We start from the raw sequence: 18,014 nt of genomic DNA, 5'->3' as shown, positions 1-18,014 counted from the left end.
GGGGAATTATTGTGACCCCATGTCCTATTGATATGTGGTTCATTGGAGCACCACCTACAAACGCCTTATTCCTTTGGCATAGAGTGATAGACAGTGTGATTACAATATTGTGACTTATTCTAGCTCTTATCACTTACTGTGATTCTGCACAACACTGTGATTTAAAATATAACATTTTCTTTTTGCAACAGAAGCTCTAAAGAAGTCTGACTCAGAACTTCAGAAAGCTGTAAGTAGTTTAGGCGAAATTAATTGAAAATAAACTCGCCAAAATGAAAGCCGTGTCTCTCACATTATCTAGTATAACTAAAAAGTGGAACCTGTGTGGCCGAGGTTCAACTAAAAGTCAGTCAAAGACTACACTGGTACTGCGGAAATGTGACACTGTCTTTATTCACAAACTTATGCTGTTTGTACTTCAGACCACGGTATTTTATTTATTTTCTTCCCATCCGCTTGCTCTCCCTAAATTGTCTCGTTTCTGTGAAGTATTGATGTATTTAAGAGAAGGCTAGACAAGCATATGAGGGAGAAGGGAATAGAGGGTTGTGCTGATAGATTTAGATGAGGAAAGACGGGAGGAGGCTCGAGTGGAGCATAAACGCCGGCATGGACTGGTTGGGCCAAATGGCCTGTTTCTGTGCCGTGTATCCTGTGTAATCCTATGTAATTAGCAAGGGGAGCAGAATAGACAGAAATATGAACCTTGCTGTAATATCAGTCTCCAAATCTCCTCCGTATTTAGCCACCAGGAGGCATCTCTGTTGCAGGACCGGTTATGTAAAGGTGGGAATTCCGTTTCTGTGGACTGCTTCCTCGGGCAATTTGGCAAAGGGTTGGCGGACCTCTTTAGGACTGGCCGATGGATCTTAGCTTGCAGGACCTGTAGCCAGAGCAACATCCAACATTTTACACAACCCAGGAGGGACATCCAACATTTTACACACATCTCAAAAGATGTTTTGTTTCGAAGGAGAATTTTAGTGGAGAGGTAAATACAAAGAGTGATAGATGAGGAGTCCTTCTGGGTGACTGTTGCACCAAACAGTACAGTATATCTTCACCCCCAAAGAGAAAAGGACAACGTGCAAATGCCGGTAGTCTGAAAGAAAAACACAAAAATGCTATTAAAAAAAATCCTAGATTATCTGTATCTGGTGTTTTTACATGTTCTGCTTTGCCTTGTTGCTGGCTGATTGTCCCTTGTGTTTGTCTCCTAGTGCCTGATTGAAGCAGTGACTTTGTTGGACCTGATCTGTCGGCAGGACCCACTGTTTGTGTATCGAGCCTTTCCAGTGGTGAAAGCCCTGTACGGGAGGATCAGTGCAGACTCTGCATTTGCCCGAGTGCTGCTTCCAGTTGCTCAATTCTATTTAAATCACAGTAAGTCAATATTAACCCGTTCAGTGCTGTGCACTCTTGGCAGCTGTTAACATTTTCTAGAGTCATATGATTGGATTTGACTAAATAGAACTAAAGAAATGTATGGAAACTTAGAAAAGATACAAATACTTACATACAGTGACTTTCGCCATCTAACGTCCCAAAGCGCTTTGCAATCAATGAAGTACTTTTGAAGTATAGTCACTGTTGTAATGTGGAAAACACGGCAGCCAATTTGCGCACAGCAAGCTCCCACAAACAGCAATGAGATAATGACCAGATAATCTGTTGTAGTGATGTTGGTTGAGGGATAACGGGGAGAACTCCCAAGCTTTTCTTCGAAATAATGAAACAAAATCTTTTCTATCCACTTGAGAGAGCAGACGGGGCCTTGGTTTAACATTGGTTTATCTCCAACAATGCAACACTTCCTCAGTACTGAGGATTTCTCAGTTCTATTTGACCAAAATATGAAGTTGTCTCTTGGCATCTGTTGTGTCTTGAGTTAAAAGCAGATAACAGTATTTGGTCATGTTATTAATGACCCCTCCTTTTTTTCTTTTTATAGAAATGTACCTTAGAAACCATCCTCCCATTCGTGTGCATTTAAACATTGCCTCTCAGTAACTCCCTTTTGCACCTTTATTTCCCTATCAAGAGTTGAACAGGTAACCAGTTATGAGATATGAGCAACGTATCTAATAAAAATAAAATAAAAAAGGGAAGGTGGCTCAACCGTGGCTATCAAGGGAAATCAGGGATAGTATTAAAGCCAAGGAAGTGGCATACAAATTGGCCAGAAATAGCAGCGAACCCGGGGACTGGGAGAAATTTAGAACTCAGCAGAGGAGGACAAAGGGTTTGATTAGGGCAGGGAAAATGGAGTACGAGAAGAAGCTTGCAGGGAACATTTAAGACGGATTGCAAAAGTTTCTATAGATATGTAAAGAGAAAAAGGTTAGTAAAGACAAATGTAGGTCCCCTGCAGTCAGAATCAGGGGAAGTCACAACGGGGAACAAAGAAATGGCGGACCAATTGAACAAGTACTTTGGTTCGGTATTCACTGAGGAGGACACAAACAACCTTCCGGATATAAAAGGGGTCGGAGGGTCTAGTAAGGAGGAGGAACTGAGGGAAATCCTTATTAGTCGGGAAATTGTGTTGGGGAAATTGATGCGATTGAAGGCCGATAAATCCCCAGGGCCTGATGGACTGCATCCCAGAGTACTTAAGGAGGTGGCCTTGGAAATAGTGGATGCATTGACAGTCATTTTCCAACATTCCATTGACTCTGGATCAGTTCCTATGGAGTGGAGGGTAGCCAATGTAACCCCACTTTTTAAAAAAGGAGGGAGAGAGATAACAGGGAATTATAGACCGGTCAGCCTGACATCGGTAGTGGGTAAAATGATGGAATCAATTATTAAGGATGTCATAGCAGTGCATCTGGAAAATGGTGACATGATAGGTCCAAGTCAGCATGGATTTGTGAAAGGGAAATCATGCTTGACAAATCTTCTGGAATTTTTTGAGGATGTTTCCAGTAGAGTGGACAAGGGAGAACCAGTTGATGTGGTATATTTGGACTTTCAGAAGGCTTTCGACAAGGTCCCACACAAGAGATTAATATGCAAAGTTAAAGCACATGGGATTGGGGGTAGTGAGCTGACATGGATTGAGAACTGGTTGTCAGACAGGAAGCAAAGAGTAGGAGTAAATGGGGACTTTTCAGAATGGCAGGCAGTGACTAGTGGGGTACCGCAAGGTTCTGTGCTGGGGCCCCAGCTGTTTACACTGTATATTAATGATTTAGACGAGGGGATTAAATGTAGTATCTCCAAATTTGCGGATGACACTAAGTTGGGTGGCAGTGTGAGCTGCGAGGAGGATGCTATGAGGCTGCAGAGCGACTTGGATAGGTTAGGTGAGTGGGCAAATGCATGGCAGATGAAGTATAATGTGGATAAATGTGAGGTTATCCACTTTGGTGGTAAAAACAGAGAGACAGACTATTATTTGAATGGTGACAGATTAGGAAAAGGGGAGGTGCAACGAGACCTGGGTGTCATGGTACATCAGTCATTGAAGGTTGGCATGCAGGTACAGCAGGCGGTTAAGAAAGCAAATGGCATGTTGGCCTTCATAGCGAGGGATTTGAGTACAGGGGCAGGGAGGTGTTACTACAGTTGTACAGGGCCTTGGTGAGGCCACACCTGGAGTATTGTGTACAGTTTTGGTCTCCTAACCTGAGGAAGGACATTCTTGCTATTGAGGGAGTGCAGCGAAGGTTCACCAGACTGATTCCCGGGATGGCGGGACTGACCTATCAAGAAAGACTGGATCAACTGGGCTTGTATTCACTGGAGTTCAGAAGATGAGAGGGGACCTCATAGAAACGTTTAAAATTCTGACGGGGTTAGACAGGTTAGATGCAGGAAGAATGTTCCCAATGTTGGGGAAGTCCAGAACCAGGGGACACAGTCTAAGGATAAGGGGTAAGCCATTTAGGACCGAGATGAGGAGGAATTTCTTCACCCAGAGAGTGGTGAACCTGTGGAATTCTCTACCACAGAAAGTTGTTGAGGCCAATTCACTAAATATATTCAAAAAGGAGTTAGATGGAGTCCTTACTACTAGGGGAATCAAGGGGTATGGTGAGAAAGCAGGAATGGGGTACTGAAGTTGCATGTTCAGCCATGAACTCATTGAATGGCGGTGCAGGCTAGAAGGACCGAATGGCCTACTCCTGCACCTATTTTCTATGTTTCTATGTTTCTATGTTCTCTCTAAGCTACGTGGCTGTGCAGTAATGAGAAAGCTCCCACTCAGGCCGCTCACCGACTTCTCCATAGAATTCTTTGAGGATATAACGAGCATGGTGGATAGAGGTGTACCGATGGATGTGGTTTATTTAGATTTCCAAAAGGCATTCGATAAGGTGCCACACAAAAGGTTACTGCAGAAGATAAAGATACGCGGAGTCAGAGGAAATGTATTAGCATGGATAGAGAATTGGCTGGCGAACAGAAAGCAGAGAGTCGGGATAAATGGGTCCTTTTCCGGTTGGAAATCAGTGGTTAGTGGTGTGCCACAGGGATCAGTGCTGGGACCACAACTGTTTACAATATACATAGATGATCTAGAGGAGGGGACAGAGTGTAGTGCAACAAAATTTGCAGATGACACTAAGATTAGTGGGAAAGCGGGTTGTGTAGAGGACTCAGAGAGGCTACAAGGAGATTTGGATAGGTTAAGCGAATGGGCTAAGGTTTGGCAGATGGAATACAATGTCGGAAAGTGTGAGGTCATCCACCTTGGGGAAAAAAACAGTAAAAGGGAATATTATTTGAATGGGGAGAAATTACAACATGCTGTGGTGCAGAGGGACCTGGGGGTCCTTGTGCATGAAATCCCAAAAGGTTAGTTTGCAGGTGCAGCAGGTAATCAGGAAGGCAAATGGAATGTTGGCCTTCATTGCGAGAGGGATGGAGTACAAAAGCAGGGAGGTGTTGCTGCAACTGTATAAGGTATTGGTAAGGCCGCACCTGGAATACTGCGTGCAGTTTTGGTCACCTTACTTAAGGAAGGATATACTAGCTTTGGAGGGGGTACAGAGACGATTCACTTGGCTGATTCGAGAAATGAGGGGGTTAACTTATGATGATAGATTGAGTAGACTGGGTCTTTACTCCTTGGAGTTCAGAAGGATGAGGGGTGATCTTATAGAAACATTTAAAATCATGAAAGGGATAGACAAGATAGAGGCAGAGAGGTTGTTTCCACTGGTAGGGGAGACTAGAACTAGGGGGCACAGCCTCAAAATACAGGGGAGCCAATTTAAAACCGAGTTGAGAAAGAATTTCTTCTCCCAGAGGGTTGTGAATCTGTGGAATTCTCTGCCCAAGGAAGCAGTTGAGGCTGGCTCATTGAATGTTTTCAAGTCAAAGATAGATAGATTTTTAAGCAATAAGGGAATTAAGGGTTACGGGGAGCGGGCGGGTAAGTGGAGCTGAGTCCACAACCAGATCAGCCATGATCTTATTGAATGGCGGAGCAGGCTTGAGGGGCTAGATGGCCTACTCCTGTTCCTAATTCTTATGTTCTTAAATGCCGCCCACGTGTGGAAATGTAAAGGGACCGCGCAGTTAAAGAAACGGGCCAGGCAGAAGAAAGCGCTGCTTACAGGGAACATTGGATATGAGCCAGTCTCATTGTATCGTTGCCTCGCTGGCACAATTCTGGTCCTGTGATGAGTCGCTTTGTTTACTTGGTGCTTCTCCTGACAATGCAGGTGTGGTTGGGAATGTGAGCCACTTTCTGATATAGTGTGTTAGTACCAAACTGCCTCATCTTCTGAGGTACTGAAAAATCTAAATGATCAATGAAACGCCCCTCAACTGTGGAAGTGAAATTCAGTGTCTGAGCACGACCTCCCTACCCACCCCCCCCCCCCCCCAAGACTTTTAAATAGGAGGCAGCACTGTTCCCAAGTTAATGGCATCATCCATCGAACAGCAACGACTTAAGCAATAAGTCCTAAACTTTTTCACATTTCAGGTGAGCTGGCAGCCGTGGACTCTGAAGCTGTTTATAGACACTTATTCACCAAGATCCCTTCTGAACTCTACCAGGACCCAATGGTAGCCTTTGAATTTGTCCAGTTCTGCAGAGGGAATAGAAAAACGCTGAGCGAGACTGTTGGTATTTTCCGTAAGAGCTTCCCAAACCTGTTGAAGGTGAGAATTGAATGTACACGAATAGTGAAATGGCTGGTATGTCCTGTAGCAGAAGCTAGTTGTAGCTCAGACTGCTACAGTTTACCTGTGCCGATGTTGAGATATTGTCCAGTACTGATGCACACCAACCTCTTGCTCTAATACACGAGGTGAATCTTTTCTTTCTCTGTGTATAATGCCTGTGCCTTTCTCGCCAGTTCCTAGCTTGGAACACAGCATCCTTGTTCCCCGAGTTCATTGAACTGCTGCCTGATCTGATCCGTCCAGACACCTCGATCGAGATACTCCATTCACTGCTTGACCTGCCCTGTCTCACTGCAGCACTCGAAGCCCAGCACAGGTACTGATTAGACTGTAGGTGACCCCTTGCCTATCATACTAAAATTATATGGAAAATGATTTGGACCCCAGGGTTTGATGGAAGGTCATTGCTCCACAGATGCTGCCTGACCTGCTGAGTGTTTCCAGCATTTTCTGTTTTTATTTCAGATTTTCCAGCATCCGCAGTGTTTTGCTTTTCTGCAGTCAGTATAACCCACGTCTTTATTGCTAAGGACATTCATAATTTTACTTCTCCCCTTCCTCTCCCCAACACCCAGATCATGCTGCGATATATTTCTGAAGTGCCAGAAGGCTTCTGTTGCCGCTGCTTCCCAAGTAGCAATCGCTGGTGTGTGAATCTCATCATCATAGACGGCCCCTCGAACGAGGATGACTTGTTTCCACATGAGTTCACAGATGTTTCGATGAAGGACCCAATGTTCCAGTCCTGAGCTCCAATTGAGGGGGTGGAAGATGCCTGTGCGTGGATTTTTTTAACGTGTGGTGACCGTTGCACATCAGCCACCACACGGGCTTGACAGAGCTAGGCCTTGGTCCAGTGGCAAGGGTTAACCAGGATGACTGGAGACCTGCTCTGTTGCACGGACCTAGTGCGCGCACATATCGCAGTGTGGGCTGGTCCGTGCTGCCCCTGGGCCCCTCGGCTCTTCTGGGCACCGTACCTTCATTTGCCACATCTCTGCCACGATCTCTCGCCGCTCCAACGCCACAAACCGTGGTCAGCTGTAACTCAGTTGTGAATCTAGACGATGAGCGCCGCCGGCAGGTTATCGCAGCTGAGCCCAACCTCCCCTCACCCAAAGTCCACGCACTCACTCTCCAGTAGTCGGAGTCAATGGGCAGGAATTTGCGGTGGGTAATAACGGCAAACTGACAGCATTCGCCGATATTGCCCCTTTGAAACTGACCGCAACTTCAGGATGTAGCGCATGCACATCCTAATGTGGAAATCCTGAAGTTGGGGTCAGTCATTCAATGCTCCGACACGGGCTGTGCCGTGCCCCCACCTCCCCTCCCCTCCCCTCCCCCCACCCCCCCGCCACCCAAAGCCGGTAATCAGTGAAACTGACAAGAACTTGAGTATTTCCACAGCAATATCACTGTTAAATTTCCCATTAAATGTTAAGCTTTATTGGAATTGGTGTAACTGAGGTTTTAACAGCATTATGTTAAACAGTTGAATACTTGTTGATGGATTAACTCATTTTCTGTACCTTAGATCCAAATGAACGAGTTAATTCCCTTTGAAAATGAGCGTGAAGTCTTGGAAGTAGAGAGTTAAAATGATTAATTTTAGGGAAAATTAACTTATGTTTTAACTGTACTGTAAATACTTGTGTTTTGTTAACCTGGCAGTGGACTGGTACCTAATTACAATTCCCATGCATATTCATTGTGAGCCTAAATGTATCACACAGCTTCATAAAGAACTAATTATGAATTCTGTGCTCACAATGGGTGCCAGAATGCTCTCTGCTGATTCTGTGACAGTTATGTCCGAGTTCCTGTGTGTAGCGTCATTAGCCGTGTGTTAAAACGTTCAGCCTTATTTGAACTTTGTTTTGAAATCTTTAGATCGCTGTCCTCTCTCGTGAGCGAGAAGGTGTTGACAGATCAGAGCAGAAAGACCCTGAACTCTGCAGAAGCATTCCAGCACCCATACTACAGGAGCATGTTTCTGTACATCCTCCGGATAGAGGCAGGAGCGGGGGACACTATTGACAGGTACACAGACCATAGATTTAGTTTGTGGGCTATAATTGAGGAGTACACTGACTCTCATCCACTGAGGTTTGGGTTCCGATGCAGGACTAAGTGGTATGAGATTTTCAGCTTTTGCCAATGGATGTCTGGCTATCATTTTTATCTTTGGCACGTGAGATCACTATTCCGTGTATAATGGTGAAATACTAAATATAATAAAAATACTAGGTGCTGATAGTGCAGAAAACATGAATTATTAAAACAATTGTGTGTATTCTTGCAATACTGTCCTGCGTCTGCGCACATTCTGAGGCTGAACTCCAGAATATAGTTGATATATTCACTGAGGCGTATGAAAGCATGGGCCTTACGTGAAACATCCGTAAGACAAAGGTCCTCCACCAGCCTGTCCCTGCCGCACAGTACTGCCCCCCCAGTCATCAAGATCCATGGTGCGGCCCTCGACAACATGGACCATTTCCCATATCTCTTATCAACAAAAGCAGACAATGATGCGGAGATTCAACACTGTCTCCAGTGCGCCAGTGCTGCCTTCGGCCGCCTGAGAAAAAGAGTGTTCAAAGACCAGGCTCTCAAATCTACCATCAAGCTCATGGTCTACAGGGCTGTAGTAATACCCGCCCTCCTGTATGGCTCAGAGACATGGACCATGTACAGTAGACACCGCAAGTCGCTGGAGAAATACCACCAACGATGTCTAGCAAGATCCTACAAATCCCCTGGGAGGACAGGCGCACCAACATCAATGTCCTCGTCCAGGCTAAGATCCCCAGCATTGAAGCACTGACCACACTCGATCAGCTTCGCTGGGCAGGCCACATAATTCGCGTGCCAGACACGAGACTCCTAAAGCAAGTGCTATATGCGGAGCTCCTTCACGGCAAACGAGCCAAAGATGGGCAGCGGCAACATTACAAAGACACCCTCAAAGCCTCCCTGATAAAGTGCGACATCACCACTAACACCTGGGAGTCCCTGGCCAAAGACTGCCCTTAATAGAGAAAGTGCATCCGGGAGGGCGCTGAATACCTTGAGTCTCAACGACGAGAGTGTGAAGAGGTCAAGCACATGCACCAGAAGGAACATGCGACAAACCAGACCCACCCACCTCTTCCCTCGGCAACCTTCTGTCCCACCTGTGACAGAGTCTGTGGCTCTCGTGTTGGACTGTTCAGCCACCAAAGAACTCACTTCAGGAGTGGAAGCAAGTCTTCCTCGATTCCGAGGGACTGCCTATGATGATGATGTCCTGGATAATATTTATCCCTCAAGCAACATGAATAAAACAGATTATCTGGTCATTATCACATTGCTGTTTGTGGGAGCTTGCTGTGCGCAAATTCGCTGCTGTGTTTCCCACATTACAACAGTGACTACACTCCAAAAGTACTTCATTGGCTGTAAAGCGCTTTGAGACATCCTGAGGTTGTGAAAGATGCTATATAACTACAAATTGTTTCTTTAAGACAGATTTTCTTTTATCTTCCTGAGCTGTCTGCAGGATGGTTCCTCAATCTCTCCCCCACCTCCATCCAAAGCAGGCAAGATCTATGGGGAGAAAGAGAGACACCTGGAGAGCAATTCAACCTGTGTGTGTTCCAGTGATTTGCTTAAGAATGACATTGAGAGGAGATGTGTGAACAGGATGTCAGGTGGGGGAGTGCGGGGGGGGAATCTATCAGATATGTAATGATCGAAGAGAATGAACATTTCTGAAGCATGCGGTGGATAGCTATTTACCACATTACAATAAATGAGGCAAATGTGGATTGCATTTTTCCCCCTGCACTGATTGAGATTGCAATTCCTTTCACAGATTAAGCCTGCTTCACGAGGTGCTGTTGGACATGGCTCAGCGGCCGAGGGTTGTACAGTGTGCTCAGACTGTCCCCATTCTGTTGCAGGTTTTCTTCAATGTTGTCACCCAGGTAACAGAACATCATTGTAACAGGTTTAATCCCTTACTTGGGTTATTTGTCAATGTCAGCCTGCTTCGCTGATTGCTATTGAGAAAGCAATTTGTACAATTCAGTGCAAGTGCTAAAGGCAATACCACTGCAGTCAAAGTAACCTTGCGCTAACTTTGGATTAATCACTTTGGACTACCCCACCATCTTTTGCAGCACGTTGCGAATGGCCTGTGGATCGGCTAGACTCTAAATTATCTTGTATTGTCAGTCACTGAGACAGTTGAGACTTCTCACTTCTAGTGATTCAGTGGCGGTTCAAAAGTATAAAAAAAAATGTAAACTGAAAACATGTTCTCTATTACCCTACGAATGATAGTGTAGTGGTTATGTTACTGGACTAGTAATTCAGATGCCTAGACTAATAAACACAAGTTCCAATCCCACAAAACCGTTTGAGAATTTGAATTTGATCTTTTTTAAAATCTGTTTGCAAAGTAAAAGTTCAGTTTAGAAATAAAGGTCTCACTTTTCCCCAAAGCTTTTTTTTGACGTACTTGAAGAGTGACACCTTTTTTTGGGGGGCCAAGTACAGCAAAAAAAAAAAATTCTAAGTTTCCCCGTTGGATTTCTTCATTTTGGTGCAGTCTAACCTGTCCTTTAGTTTTGGGGGTGGAGCCTTGTTCTGCGCCAAAAAGATCAGGTTGCCATGGAAACCAGGGACACAATGCGGGCTGAGGCTGGAAAGTGAAACATACAGCCAGCTCCCAACCTGCACCAGTACCTTAAACATTGCAGCAACTTCACAAACACATTAAAATACATTGCAGCAACTTACCTGCATTAAATTATTAAAGTCCCCCCCCCCGCCCCCGATGCTGGTGCCAATCCCTGCTCTTATCCCAGGCCAAACAGCTCCCGGTCCGCTCCCCCGCCCCTATCGCAGGCCAGGAGTGGCCTCCTCCCTCCTGGTCCCCGCACCTAACTATACCCGAAAGGCTCCACCCCCGCCGCTCTCCACCCCCCCCCTCTCTTACCACTCCTCCTCTCCTGCTGCTGCTGTCCGGTCATCTGCTACACTTACCTGCACCGATTTCCTTAACTCTCCAGAAGGTTTTTCTGCAGAGGCCACATACGCTGGCCTAAGAAGAACTGAAGTAACTCTCAGCTGGCCAAACTTCCTTAAATGGCCAGAATTGGCGCAGGTGGCAGGTTATGCCCCCTTTGGCTGAAAAAAAACATACCTAAAAAAATTGTAACTAACTGAGTTACGTTGGTGTAAATTGATCGGGGAAGCTGTTTTTTTTTTGAACTGAGGCCAAAAAAAGCGGCCTGCTCCAAAATAACACCGCAAATCCCTGGGGAAAATTGAGCCCATTAACTAGTGTTAGTGAAAGTGACCAAATTTGGCCCTCCGTTTTTTTTTGCTGCACTTATGTGAGGAGCGGCGCCTTTCTACTCTCAAAACGGCGCCAAAAAGATATCGCCGTATTCTCCCCGCTCTGTCGACTGTCCTTGTGCTTGGCACAGCGTGGCAATTACAGGGGGGGTGGAGCTAGGACCCTGCGCTCAAAAGAGTGCCGGCAGCTCAACGCATGCGCACTGGAGGTGTCGCGCATGCGCAGTAGCTCCTCTGCAGCGTGGGACCCGATGCCGGGCAGTCATTGTGGCTGGATAGAAGGGGGGTGCTGGTAAGCCGAGCACCTTCCTTCAGAAGCCAGCTTGGCCAGCCAGTTAAAAGTGGAGTAGCAAGCAGCCAGCCAGCGGGTGGAAAACTTCGATCGGCCATTTCTTGCTGTCTGGTGCGGCCGCGGCTGGAATGGGCTTGCCGGTGCGTTCTCCTGCCGGTGCGTTCTCCGGCCCCTAGCCCTGGTCGAAAGGCTTGCGTTCTCCTGCCGGTGAGTTCTCTTGCCCCTATCCCCGGCTGAGTGGCCTCTCGCACCAGCCGGCTCGCTGACTTCCTGGGCCAAGTTATGAAGGTAAGACTTAAGTTTTATTTTTTATTGATGGATTTTATGCTTCTTGAATGTTGTTGTGAAGGTATTTAGTGCTTTGCAAGGTCCTCTCTGCTTCCCTCCCCCCCCCCCCCCCCAATCTCTGGCTACCTGCGCTGATTTCTTAACTCTCCGCAAGGGTTTTCTGTGCGGCCACAAGTGGCCACAAACGCTGACCTAAGTTAGTTTGGAGCAATTATTAGCTGGCCAAACTGGCTTAAATGGCCAAAACAGGCGTAGGTGGCTGGTAGCGCCCCCTTTTTTTGAAAAAAAAATTAAACTTTAAAAAAATCCTAACTAACTCACTTACACTGGCGCAAATTAAATGTACAGAATGGGGATTTTTAAGATACTCCAGAAAAATCAAGTTGCTCCCAAAAAAACGGAGCAACTTCTGGGCAAATTTGGGCCCCATGAAACTGTCAGATTGTTGCGAAAATCTAGAGGTTCACTAATGTCCTTCAGGGAAAGAAACCTTGTGCCCTTACCCGGTCTGGCCCATATGTATTCCAGTCCCCCCCCCAACGTGATTGATTCGTAACTGCCCTCTGAATTGGCTTGGCGAGCCTCTCAGTTGCATCAGACAGCTTCATAAGGCTCACCACCACCTTGTCAGGGCAACTAGGGATGGGCCGGAAATGCTGGCCTTGCCAGTGATGTCCACGTCCTGAGAATGAATTTTAAAACCTGGCTGCCCTCTATATTGATACTGAATCATTAGTTGCTTGTTCTTGCCCCGAACCTACACGTCTTCTGTTCTTCTCATTGCTAATTAAAAATCACCTCTTTAACATAAATCAGAATTGTAGGGTTACAGTATTTGATGCAAGAAATGTGCACTCGCTGACAAAGAGAAATGAGACTTAGGAACTGCAGTGGATCGTAGAGGTTTCAATTATAGTAGATTTTCCCCAGGTAGAAGAAAAGATGCTAAAAAAAATAGGCTGTATATTCAGCTTCACTTTGGTTCAAAGCTCCAGGGCTTAATGTACTGACGTACACAGGCAGGATAGCAGTGAGCTAGCCTCCTTTTTTTGGGGGATCTTAAAATTATAATCCGAAGCACGGCCTCCTCTCCTACTTGTTTTATACTGATACTGTGACCAAACCTGGGCTCAGCATTTGTGTTTTCTTGCCCCTATTTCATATAACCTCCTCTCTACCTGCCAGCCTTGGTATAATCTGCAGGGCAGCTGCATTAACCAGAAGGCACCAAAAGTAGATTGGTCATCGCATAAGCAACAGGAGCAGGAGTAGGCCATTTGGCCCCTCGAGCCTGCTCCGTCATTCAATAAGATCATGGCTGATCTTATCCTCCCATCCTCTTGTCGCTCATTTGCTGTTAACATTATTTGCTGGGCTGCTTCTGATACCAGGGAGGTGACTTTCTAATCACAATAATTAGCATACGTTAGCAGACGTTTTAGTCCCTTGTAGAATTAACTTAAGTTGACTGCAGAACATAGTAGGTAACATCATACTGAATTTCACCAGGCAGCTCATGTACCACTAATTTATTAATGATATCCCGTGATCCAGGAGATAGTCGCTTAAAATCAACTGTGATTTAAAGCCAGAATCAAATAGCATTTTTGCCATCAGAGTTTCACCCATTTACTCTGTTCTCTGGTAAATGTGTGTCATATGATTGGTTTTGGAATATTTCACATTTTCCCCTTGGCTTCAGTTTGCAGATGGGCCACTGATTAACCAGCTATTTCTGGTTATCCTGGAGCGCAGCAGTCTCCTGTATGACGTCCCTGACTTCAAGGCAGAAGTTCAACGGTGAGCATAAAATAACCTTTGTTAGGCACAGGCCTGTATATCGGTTGGAATAGAATGATTACTGGATGGAATAATTCTCCATCAGTCTGTGCTGCTCTCTCTCTCACTTAGAGTGAATCTTCATGCACAGGTGAAATTTTAAGAGATGTAAAGCTGAAAATCACCACCGGTTGAATATACAGATATAATAGAAAATCATCTAGAAACTGAAAATATAATAAGGAATAGTCGGCACCAATGTTCCCTTTCATTTTCTTTGGGTGCGCGGCCCATTCAAAATACCGTGCCTGCGTGTTTTTCCCTATTTAAAAGCCAGTGAGCCAGCAGCGCGGGAGCGCTAACGGGAACAGCACGGATTTCATAAGGGAAGGCCATGCTTGTCCAACCTTACTGAATTTGAGGAATTAAGTGAAAGGCTAGACAAGGGCACTGCAGTAGACGTAATGGCAAGAAATTCCTCTCCAGGTCTTCCTGAGGGCAATTGCCTCCCGACCGGAGAACTTTTACGAAAGTATCTGGTGGTTTAGGAGGCACCCTGGATTCCGTTGGGAAGGCCTTCTCTTCCTGCGCTGCTAAGCGCGCTCCTGTCTGGAGGCTTCCCACGCATTGTGCGCTGAAAACCGGCTTTTCCGATGCCTTCCCGGGTCCGTAGAAACTCCATATGGACCCGGGACGTCGGAATTTCTGGGCCAATATATTTTGAGTTTCAAAAGGCCTTCGATAGTAGACTCATGACTAAGGCGAGAACATGTGGAGTCAGAGGACAAGTAGCAGAATGGATAGCAAGCTGGGTACAAAACAAGAGAGTAAAGATTAAATGTGGTTACTCAGACTAGCAAAGGTGGGAAATGGTGTTCCACAAGGATTGGTACTGGGACTACTGTTGTTCACCATTTATAAAAGTGATTTGAACTTGGGAATTGAAAGTACAATTCCAAAATTTCTGGACGACATCAATTTGGGGGCTAAACAGGAGGTTTGTGACAAAATACAGGAAGACATTAATAAACTTGCAGAACGGGCATGTAATTAACTTCAATATAGATGAGTGTGAGGTGGTACATTTTGGCAGAAAGAATACGGAGGCCAATTACTTCTTGGAAAATGGGGTAGAGGAACAGAGGGATCTGGGGGGTACAGATACACAAATCACAAAGCAGTGACGCAGGTTAATAAGGCCATAAAAAGGCAAACAAAGCACTGGGGTTCATTTCTAGTTAGATAGAATTGAAATGCGGAGAAATTATGTTGAACTCATATAGAACCTAGGATAGACCGCACTTGGAGCACTGTGAACAGTTCTGGTCTTCATGCCATAAAAATGATACAGAGGCACTGGCGAAGGTGCAACAAAGATTTACTCGGGTGATATCTATCAGGCACGATTGGACAGGCTGGGGCACCCCTCTCTAGATAAGAGAGGGGTGACCTGATTGAGGTCTTTAAGATTATGAAAGGATTTGATAGGTAGACTTAGAAAAGATGTTGTCACTTGTAGTGAGACCAGAACGAAGGGCCATCAATATAAGATGGCCACTAATAAATCCAATGGGGAATTCAGGAGAAACTTCTTTACCCAGAGCGTGGTTAGAACGTGGAACTCGCTGCCACAGGGAGTGATTGAGGCAGTCAGCATAGATGCATTTAAGGGGAAGCTGGATAAACACATGAGGGGATAAAGGACTAGAAGGATACGTTGATGGGGTTAGATGAAGATGGGTAGGAAGAGGTTCATAAACATCGGCATAAACCTGTTTGGCTGAATGGCCTGTTTCTGTGCTGTACATTCTGTGTGTCCTGGCCAATATTTATCCCTCTGTCAACGTAACAAAATCAGGTTATCTGCTCGTTATCACATTGCTGTGTGTGGGAGCTTGCTGTGCTCAAATTGGCTGCCGCGTTTCCCACATTCCAACAGTGACTACACTCCAAAAGTACTTTATTGGTTGTAAAGCGCTTTGAGATGTTAGGTGGTTGTGAAAGGTGCTATATAAATGCAAGTCTTTCTTTTCTATGTATTATCTCTATGTCTGTCTGTGCAGACACTAATCTTGAGGAGGGTGTGTAAAGTTCCTGGCCACAAACTTTATTTCCTGTTGTAAAAATTTGTGGTCATGCTTTTAAGTCGACATTTACCATTGTTAGTGTCAGCTGTGTCTCAGTGGGCAGCACTCTTGCCTCTGAGTCAGAAGGCCGAGGGTTCAAGTCCCACTCCAGGGACTTGAGCACAAAAATCTAGGCTGAAACTCCCGTGCAGTGCTGAGGGAATGCTGCACTGTCGGAGGGGCCGTCTTTCAGATGAGACATTAAACCGTCTGCGCTCTCAGGTAGACGTAAAAGATCCCATGGCACTATTTCAAAGAAGAGCAGGGGAGTTATCCCTGGTGTCCTGGTCAGTATTTATCCCTCAATCAACATAACTAAAACAGATTATCTGGTCATTATCACATTGCTATTTGTGGGAGCTTGCTGTGCATAAATTGGCTGCCGCGTTTCCTACATTAGAACAGTGACTACACTTAAAAGTACTTCATTGGCTTTAAAGCACTTTAGGACATCCTTAGATCGTGAAAGGGGATATAAAAATGCAAGTCTTTTTTATTGTAAATCCCTATGTCAATGTTTCTGCGTCAATTTTCAGACCTTAACCTGCACCCACTTTCCAGCAAGAGCCTCTGGATAGTGATCAAGAGCAGGAATCCTGGTAATTGGTTTTCCTCCTTAGCTCAGGTCACCTGGAAGCCATCATCATAGGCAGTCCCTCGGAATCGAAGAAGACTTGCTTCCACTCTAAAAATGAGTTCTTAGGTGGCTGAACAGTCCAATACGAGAACCACAATACCTGTCACAGGTGGGACAGACAGTCGAGGGAAAGGGTGGGTGGGACTGGTTTGCCGCTCACTCTTTCCACTGCCTGCGCTTGTTTTCTACATGCTCTCGGCGATGAGACTCGAGGTGCTCAGCACCCTCCCGGATGCACTTACTCCACTTAGGGCGGTCTTTGGCCAGAGACTCCCAAATATCGGTGGGGATGTTGCATTTTATCAAGGAGGCTTTGAGGGTGTCCTTGTAACGTTACCTCTGCCCACCTTTGGCTCGTTTGCCGTGAAGGAGTTCTGAGTAGAGCGCTTGCTTTGGGAGTCTTGTGTCAGGCATGTGAACAATGTGGCCTGCCCAGCGGAGCTGATCGAGTGTGGTCAGTGCTTCAATGCTGGGGATGTTGGCCCAGTCGAGGATGCTAACGGTGCATCTGTCCTCCCAGGGGATTTGCATCTACAAGCCATGATGATAATTAGCTAACGGGGGATCAAACTTAGTACCTTCTGATCTGTATAACTCCGTACCGCTCTGGGTGGTGCCTTAGTCCAATGACTAAATTATTGCATAGTGGTGCTTCTTGAACCTAAGCATTTCCAGTTGTTGCCAGTGGTGATGGAGAGGTCACGAATTGCGGGTGTGTCTCATTTGTGTAAGTCAACCACCTGTCATTATACCAGTGACAGGCAGGTAATCGTGGCTTTGAGCAGATCCTAGAAACAAAGGAATATGAATGCTGATTGGAAATAATATTTCGGGCTGAATCTTTCCTGTCCAGAATATAATGCTATGTACAACTGGTACAGAAGATTCCGTCATTTGTGTTATTACTTGTAATTTGATAACGGATCCAAAGTCATTATTTTACAAATGTTAGATACACAGTGAAACGGGTTCGCGCAGAGTCACGATGAACTGCGGATGGTGTACTGGTACAGGGGCAATGTCAACACCCAATCACCAATCTTCATGGTGCCACATTAGTAAATGTGCACAGGGTGGGCAGTAACAGTACTGAGTTATACAGATCAGAAGGTGCCAAGTATTAGTGTGATCTCACTGTACTTATTCTTCTTCTTTCATATGGGAGCGGCAAATCAAATCAAATGTCAATATCTAAGTCAGATATCCAGGCCAAAGCTTCCAGTGGATATCTTGTAGGCTGCCTGCGAGTTTCCTCTGAGGGCAGTGCTCAGTGATGTGCTCCAGGGTCAGATTAGGAGCTCCACAGTCGCATGATGGGGATGCGTTAATCTTCTATCTCCTCCTTCTTCTTAGGTGGTCCCTCGAATCGAGGATGACTTGCTTCCACGCCAAAAAGGGA

At 45.7% G+C, this 18,014-nt stretch overlaps 1 protein-coding gene across 1 annotated transcript in view; it reads left to right on the top strand.

Moving 5' to 3' along the window:
* ap5z1 (adaptor related protein complex 5 subunit zeta 1) overlaps positions 1 to 18,014 on the top strand; it is a 54,118-nt gene that overhangs the window by 30,592 nt on the left and 5,512 nt on the right. Inside the window, exons 8-14 of the mRNA XM_070901286.1 lie at positions 192 to 229; positions 1,221 to 1,383; positions 5,942 to 6,120; positions 6,318 to 6,460; positions 8,038 to 8,187; positions 10,004 to 10,115; positions 13,776 to 13,873. Of these exons, the coding sequence (XP_070757387.1) occupies positions 192 to 229; positions 1,221 to 1,383; positions 5,942 to 6,120; positions 6,318 to 6,460; positions 8,038 to 8,187; positions 10,004 to 10,115; positions 13,776 to 13,873 (883 nt within the window). The remainder of the gene's footprint in view (positions 1 to 191; positions 230 to 1,220; positions 1,384 to 5,941; positions 6,121 to 6,317; positions 6,461 to 8,037; positions 8,188 to 10,003; positions 10,116 to 13,775; positions 13,874 to 18,014) is intronic.

The sequence above is a fragment of the Pristiophorus japonicus genome, chromosome 15, assembly GCF_044704955.1.
Source record: "Pristiophorus japonicus isolate sPriJap1 chromosome 15, sPriJap1.hap1, whole genome shotgun sequence".
NCBI classification, from domain to species: domain Eukaryota; kingdom Metazoa; phylum Chordata; class Chondrichthyes; family Pristiophoridae; genus Pristiophorus; species Pristiophorus japonicus.
Note: the sequence above shows the minus strand (reverse complement) of the source record. Positions and strands in the feature narration are given on the sequence as shown.